Source organism: Atta colombica, unplaced genomic scaffold, assembly GCF_001594045.1.
Source record: "Atta colombica isolate Treedump-2 unplaced genomic scaffold, Acol1.0 scaffold134, whole genome shotgun sequence".
Classification (NCBI taxonomy): Eukaryota; Metazoa; Arthropoda; class Insecta; order Hymenoptera; family Formicidae; genus Atta; species Atta colombica.
In genome coordinates this window covers 169065-177544 of record NW_017259222.1, presented here as the reverse complement: position 1 = coordinate 177544, position 8480 = coordinate 169065, and the positions used below count along the sequence as shown (strand labels likewise).

General features: G+C 30.3%; 1 protein-coding gene across 1 annotated transcript in view; it reads left to right on the top strand.

Annotated features, from left to right (window-relative positions):
- The window catches only part of LOC108684368 (protein spire), a 22482-nt gene that overhangs the window by 13250 nt on the left and 752 nt on the right, over positions 1 to 8480 (top strand). The window contains exons 9-14 of the mRNA XM_018188644.1: positions 99 to 386; positions 1862 to 1980; positions 3069 to 3339; positions 4419 to 4729; positions 5595 to 5843; positions 6422 to 6711. Coding sequence (XP_018044133.1) covers positions 99 to 386; positions 1862 to 1980; positions 3069 to 3339; positions 4419 to 4729; positions 5595 to 5843; positions 6422 to 6711 — 1528 coding nt within the window. The remainder of the gene's footprint in view (positions 1 to 98; positions 387 to 1861; positions 1981 to 3068; positions 3340 to 4418; positions 4730 to 5594; positions 5844 to 6421; positions 6712 to 8480) is intronic.

The following is an 8480-nucleotide window of genomic DNA, read 5'->3' as shown; positions in this document are numbered from 1 at the left end:
ATATATATATATATATATATATATATCTCAGAAATTAATCTTGAAAAATAAACTTATGTACATACATTTTATATTCTTATATCTTATTTCTCTTTTAGATAACGTAAGCGGTGAATCTCATATGATAGTTCTCGGCGAGGTACCACCTTCACAACCAGATCAAGAGCAGGAGTCTGCACAGGATGTTGCGGCACAATGGTTGCAGTCAGAAGATCAGAGAACGTTGGCAACTGGCGACAGCATTCTGGTAGCAGCGAGTCAAAGGAGGCAAGATGTACCACCGGTACCACAGCCACGACAAAGGATTGCTAAGGAAAGATCCAACACTAGGATCTTACCTTTCAACAGGAATCGTAAGTCACGTAGAAGGCGCATTACAGTCTCAGGTAATCATCTCATTCATCTCATTATCATACAGTAGGTATAAATATTTGTAAAGCGATTCACTTCAAAATATAATCTGATATTTATCATCAAATATTAAAAATAAATAAAATAATAAGTAAAAACTCAACAAAATTCAATGATTATGAAAATGAGAAGCTATAAACTGTGCTACAAATGTAAGAGTGCTTATATTAATATATTAACGTATTAAAAGCAATATTATAAATAAACATTTCGGCCTTACATTAAGGGATTTATTCTGTAATGGCGATATCGTTAAGAGTTGCGGAATAGGCCCTAAGTTATTTTCAATGAGAAAGAAAATAAAACTGATAAATATTACTGATAAATATACTAAATGATAAAAATATACTAAATATACTAAATGATATAATATGATAAGTATAAATGATTAATATGATATATATGAATGATAAATATAACTGATAAATATAATATAAATGAATGATACAAAAGAAAATTATAATAATTGTTAATGATATAAAATGCGGTCGTTTGCAAGTAAAAGTATAAAAAAAAAATTGAATATATGTGTGTGTATATATATATACAAAAATCCAAATCCATTTATATAGTTATCCATGTTATTCTGTTGCTATAAATTTATAGATAGTAAGCATTTACGCTCGCAGGATAATCGACATACTCCGCAAATCTATTACTACAGTAGTTTAGCTATGGTATATACTATGATGTTAAACGGATAGTTCGTCATGTATATTCCTTTAACTTTTGTGTGGAATATAGGGCCTCTATTGAGTTTCAATAATAATGGATTTTTTCCGGAATTAGGTTGTTAGCCTAAAGTCCAATTCCCTGGAAGATTCATACATATATCCACTGATATATGGGACCTACAGTTTAACGTCGGATTCGATCGGCGCTGATGATCAAAGATTTTTTAATCACCAGATGGAATTATTTTCGGCTTGTTAAATGCAGAAAATCGCGCATGTGGACGCATATTCTGTATACATCTACTAACAACTCGGTGACATATACAGAATATGAGTCCAGATGAGACTGAACCTGGATTTATAGATCGCGAGTCAATTGCACCGAATAGCTTGCCACTCAACGCCTTTATAGCTCATTATAGATATTGAGCATATCCTAGATACTATATAACTCGAGAAATGGAATAAAAGCAGTAGTACAATATATGATCATAATAGCGAACTTTGAACTGCTATAGCCCTCAAGGGACTTATTTTATAAAGTTGTGCATATGGAAGTTTATAATCCTTTTTTAATCCTTTTTTAATGCCCTACAATCCTATGTCTCAATGTTTCAATTGAGGTCCAAACTGGACATAGTCTTATTATTTTTTTTCATTTGTCATATCTTTTCATCTCATTACATAACAACATATAAATAATTTTAATATATTTTGATATAATTAGTATTAATCTGTATTTAATTATTATATTGAGAATAAATTTGACTTTTCAGATATAGCACAGAACGGAGAAGATATCAATAAACGCGAATTGTTGCCGAAACCATCTGGAAGAAATTTGGATGTTGCTAAACAAACTAAGAAAGTGATACCTGTTGACTTCGATTTGAAGGTTCACTTTTCATATATTTATTCGTATGGCATATAGATGTTATAAGAAACATTTTATACAGATGATAAAATAGGCGAAACACAGAAGTATCAAAGAGAGATAGTTATGATTCAGTGATAATGTGGTTGTTTGAAAAGGGCCTAAATTTCATAGTGGTGTTCAGGAGCGCTCTAATACTTTTGACGTAGCCTACAATAGATATCAAATTTCTTTATCATTTATATTCTTCTGTCCTCGATTTAAAATTTTAATGGGATATCTAAGAGTTATTTATAATATTATCGGCATATTAGATCTTCTTTATAGAATAACTTTTTTGGAATGAGAGAAAGAGAGAGAGAGAGAGAGAGAGAGAGAGAGAGAGAGAGAGAGAGAGAGAGATTGTGCGTGTATTATGTAAATCAGAATAATCCTATGTCTTTAAGGCCCAATTGTACTAGAGACTCTCGTTACGACACTAACAATTGTCTTAGACCTGATGTTATATTTTGACTTTAAGCAAGGCTTTAAAACTCTTTATTTCTTTCTCTCTTTCAACTTTAAAGAGAGAAAGTGAGAGTTTCAAGTCTTACTTAAAGTCAAAGTAATATTGGTGCAATCAGGCCTAAGACAATTGTGACCGCACCTGCTTACCCTCTATACACAGTCCGTAATTTACTAATTTTATCTTTTAATACCTCAAAAAGTAAGCGTCGGATAAAAGTTTCCATAGAGAAATTGTTTTAGAATTCCAGACCACGTCTTTACAAGAATATGGAGCTGTTCTGAATCACCCTGTATATCTGTGTGCCGTGTTCCCATTACAAGCGAATCTATGAAAGGACTTTGAATTTCATTCTAAAATTTTAGAAATATATTCTTGAAGAGTCATACTACTAATTTATAAAATAAAAAAATCGATCTTTTTTTATCCTATAAACCAGGCGTCCTCCTTCAACATTGAAAATAAAAATGATTAACAATCGGAAACGTTTTCAATGTTTTATATATATATATCTGGTTAAATTTAAAATTTTATTATATTAAATTTTACTGTTTAATTCTTAATACTTTATAACATATATTGCACATATTACATTTTTAAATAGTTGGATGCGGAAGATGATGAAGATGATTATGAGGATGATTACAATGAGGAAAATTTTATGGAGACAAGGTTCGAGGAAGAAGATGAAATCTGTAATTATTGGCAACTTAAAGATAATTTTGGTTCTAAAAAAGGAGTCCGCAACGGACATAAAGATCACGATCATGTGAGAGATGATGATGAGGAAGGATCTGCTAATCCATGGCGAAAAACTGGCGGACTTCGTCTAACCAGGAATGAATACCACCGATTCTGTGATGCTCAATTAGAATGTAATTATTATAAATAATCTTTGAACTTTCTCTTATTTTGTTGATCATATAATTATTGATCATAATTAGCACATGTACGTGTATATATTTACTTTATCTGTTTATCATTATTTTAATTTTTCCTCTAATATTTCTATTAAATGCAATTACGTATACATATATGTTGTAACATATGATTGATTTTAGAGATGAATTTTTTAAATTTGTATTCACTTTTTCGTAAAAAATTTAAATCATTTTCTTCATAATTTTTTTTAATGATACTTTACGACAGAGTTCAACTTTTTTTTATATCGCGAGTATGAATAATTATTAGAAATGTGCGAACTATTCAAACACGAATGGAATAAAGTAATTAGATTCAATTCGCTTCGAATCGCTATGATTCAATCTTATTGTACTTAAAATGAAATAGATTTAGAGATAAAGTGAAGTAGAAGATAAAGTGAAATAGATTAATTATTTGAACTGAATTATATATTTGAAGTTATTGGATATTGGTACGCAAAATCAAGTAAAATTTCTTTTTACTTGTTCAAATCCTTACATCCAAAATACATCCAAAAAAACGTCAATCAATAAAACATTTCTCTTTGAAGTCCTCCTCAGCTAATACGTAAATTAATAAAACTCTCCTGATTGATGTGAGTCACTATCAAATTCATAGATTTGATGTTGTAAAAATCTCAACAATTAAAGAATACGTCATAAGCTTTGGATCAAACAATTAAAAATTTTTAATAGTTAGGTGTGATCTTAAATGTATATTAATTCTCCTGACCATTCTTATGTAACATGCTGACAACAGTACGTCCAAATATAACTTAGTTATTTTACTATATTAAAAAAGAGAATAATAGAAAGTATATAAAATCTATTTAATTTTTCTTAAAGAAAATTTGCTTAAGATTTATTAATAAAATTTTAATGAAAAAATTTCTAGTCAAATATAAATTGACAAAAATTGAATCGCATATAAAATTTAATCGCATATAGAACGATCTAAAAAATTCAATTTGACTTTTGATTGCTTTATGTTGGTTTTTATTTTATTTTTGAATCTCTTTATCCTATTGCAGCTTACGATCTAGCGACGCAATGTCCTTCCCGAAGAGCATCTGCAAGAAGACACGCTGCAAAATGCACTGTACCGCAAATGTCATTCACGGGAACGTCATCCCTACCACAATCAAGACCACATAGTCGGCAGCATGCTGGCCTTAAAGATTTGGTGTTAAGTCAAGGTCCAAGTCCCAACATTAGTCTGAATCCTAGCCCGAATTATAGTCCACAACCACGAACATCGAGACAAGCGCAATTGGCACATGCGGTTGCACATGAGAACAAGAACGACAAAGCTCCGGATGATGAGTGGGATGATATTGATAAAGTACAAAATATATATTACTCTTATTCTTTTTTAAATCCTTTTTTTTAAATTTGGATGCAACCAATAATCTACAAAGGCTCCGAATTTAATAGTATAGATATGTTACGTATTTTTTATATAGTGATTTTATTTTGATCTTTATACATATAATAAGATATCTATTGGATTATTTCTTGTGAGTAGGTAAAGCGAACTAAACTGAGTTTAAAAGTTTTGTATTACATATTTTGCAATTTTCACAATAATTGATGAGAAATTAATTCTTAAAGATCTCCCAATAAGCGATATATTCTTCATGTCTACTGCCAAATATAAACGACATAACCATGTATCTGATTATCTTCTCGTTTTACATCTTTCAAATTTTCATATATTTGTTTTCTTCTATTCAACAACAAATTGTCATATCTTCTATTTCAATTTAATTACAACAAAATATCATATATTTGATAGTTTTTGAAAGTTAAAAATATCTCTTGCTACTTTAAAGATAGAAACTATGTTATCATATAATGCCCTGAAGGATAATAAATTCGCACGCATGCGAATCACTTTACCAGCGTCTAAAAATTCGTCAATGTTATCCACGATCATTTCTACAGACTGAACTTGATTTTATGAAACTTTTATTTTACGTTTGCGTCTTTCCGTTTGAAAATCTTTGAATATTAGTAGCACGAAGAAAGATCATAGCTATCTAGAATTTAGAAAATGTAGAATACGGATGTAGATGTACGTTTGCTATCGTAATAAATATTCAGATGGTGCTGGCTTCCCATCTGAATATTTACCTATATTATATGATATGGAAACGTAAAAGACAAAACTACATGTAAATATATTTAAATGTAATTATATTTTGCAGAAAGCGACGTTAGGAGACATGCTATTGGACGAAAGACTGTCATTAACATTGGATGAGATTGTACATATTCGTAGCGTCCTTACAAAAGCTGAGTTAGAATCTCTTCCCGTAGAAGGGCGCGTAAAAGAGGATGTGGAAAAAAGACGTGTTTGTTTTCTTTGTCTGAAAACACGTTTTGGTCTACTGGGTCCTTGGGGACAACGTTGCCGCTTATGCAAAAGGACTGTCTGTGTGAAATGTTATTCAAAAGTTAGTATAAGATTTTTTACATTCACTATTATAAGGAAAGTATAAATTTTTAAGGCCTGTTTTCCATAGCTGGTTAGTTATAATTAAGTTTTAAACCTGATTTTATCCAATAGACTTCATTTATGATGATGTCATTGATACATCACTATATACTATTACTATATACTATCACTATATACATCACTATATACTACTACATCAATATCTCACTCACGCATGCCACACATAAACATAAATTTTTGTATAATAATAGCGTTTTAATTAGACATCTAAGTCTAATTTTGAAAACTCCATATTGTTTCTTCGTGCGAACTACTAGTCTCGTGTGGATTACTAGTTCGTAAGAATAGATTGCATAGCTCTTATACAAATGTTGTCACAATGTGACAATTCTAAAGCGCTATATTGGACTAAAAAATGGTAAATTTCAATTTTGAAATTTTTTGATATTTTCGCATAAATTCCACTTCATAAACACATGTTCACTTCACGAACACATTCATTGTATACTTTAATTCTGAAAAAGGATTTTTGAATCAGTAAAAGAGGAAAAAAGTAATTGTATAAAAATATTCTAGATGCGGATACCAACGGAGCAGTTTGCCCGAGTGCCGGTTGTGTTGCTTTCTCCTGGATTATTACTTTCACCTACGGAAACAGAAAACGATAACAGTAAGAATTCTTGGCTAGGTAACACAGGAGCGGTCGGCTCAGCACCGGCTTCTCCCGCATCTAGACGAAAAGATTCTGCGTTGCGTAGCGGCACGCCTGCTTCGACGCCGACGATGACACCTATATCCGCACTAACACCTACATCAACACCTTCTCATGCACGTCGAGACGTAGAAGTTCAAGGATTAGAAAAGAGGTTAAAACAATAATATATTTATATAATAATCAATATGAAATTTATTAAGCTTTATTATTATTAAGCTTTATGAAATAAGGAGTGCACGGTAATCATAAAACTAAATATCTATTATTCACATCGTATATATTGTAAATTTTCAAAAGTATAGATTCACTCATGTAACGTAATGAAAAAACTATATGAAAAATCAGTTAGTCAAGCTGAATATGGCAGATATAGATAAAGTTAATACATTTATTACATATAACTAAAAAGAACGTTTCGAGACCACAAGACTTTTTTTAGCAAAGAATTGGATGTAATTAATATAAAATTAATATGCAAGTAATTAATATGCAATTTGTTGAAATAGATTTCGATATCAATTATTGAGCCCTTGGCTTAAATGTATGATATGTCATTGTTATAATGATTGGTCGGATTTTCGTTGTTAAGTGAATATCAGGATACAATCGTAGTAAAAAAATTTAATATTGAAATCAGGGATCCATACAGAACGTCTTAGTACTTAGTACTATTTAAATTGAAAATTGGTGGATCTAACTTCGCGTGAAAAGTCATGGACTTCTAGGCAGAGGATGAATTCCGAAGCGAGGTTCATCCTGTTTTTTCCTTACCAAGAGGCGCAACTTTCCAGGCGAAGCAAGATTTACCCTCCCTCCCTCCAGGGAAAATACTACTGAAATATCTTATGTTAAAACATTGCGTGCTATTCATAAAAATTGTTTTGTTCAACTTTTTAATGAATTAAATTAATAAGGAAAAAAAACCTTTGAAGAGACTGTTGCAATCACGTTTTATATATCACGTTATATATAAAATAATTGAAATTTTCAATTATTGATTAATTAATTGGTTCTTCAAAGGCTTTTTTTTCTTATTGATTTAATTTATTAGAATCTATAGAATTTTTAACGAATAGTGCTGCGATGGAAAAGGTCAATAACTGTGACCTTCTTGAGGTCAAGATCAAGATCAGTTGGAGATGGCTGTGTGAAGAGAAAATTTAACCAAAAATTTAAAAAACCTATAGTTTGGAGATCGAAGCACTTTTCCGACCAGTTACAACTACAACTTTTATGTTTTTTTCTACGTTATGACTACGTCTCGTTACATTTTTCTCTATTATAGCACTTACTGAAGAAAAATAATTGTAACTTCGTTGTAAGTAATGAGTTACTTCCCTGGCTTTACTACATAAATGAGTTAATAATATACTAAAAATAAAATTAAACTCAGTAAAATAATATTTAATTTTGATTATAACTTATAAGTTATATAATAACTAACGAATGATAGTAAAAATTTGTTGAGGTCATTCAGAATCATGACTTTGACAACATATCAAGGAGCGGTATTCATAATCAAATCTTATACTTAAAATCGTCTTAAGTACAATCTTAAGAAATCATGAACCAACCAAAGAGCCATATTAGCGTCTTAAAACATTACTTAAAACAATCTTGAAATAAGAACGGACTATGACCGGTATCCATAGTTAGTTCTTATATTCAAAACCATCTTAAGTTCAATTTTGAGATGTCATGAATCAATCAGAAAGCCGCATTAGCATCTTAAGACAAGTATTAAGACGATTTTGAAATAAGAACCGATTATGAATACTGTCCTGGATCATTGAAATTTGTGAGATCATAATATACATAATTACTAAAATGTGTAATAAGCATTATAGTTTTAAAATTAATTTTATAATAATGACTGAGAGAGGATGTTCTATTTATATAAAAGACACTTTGTCTATTTGT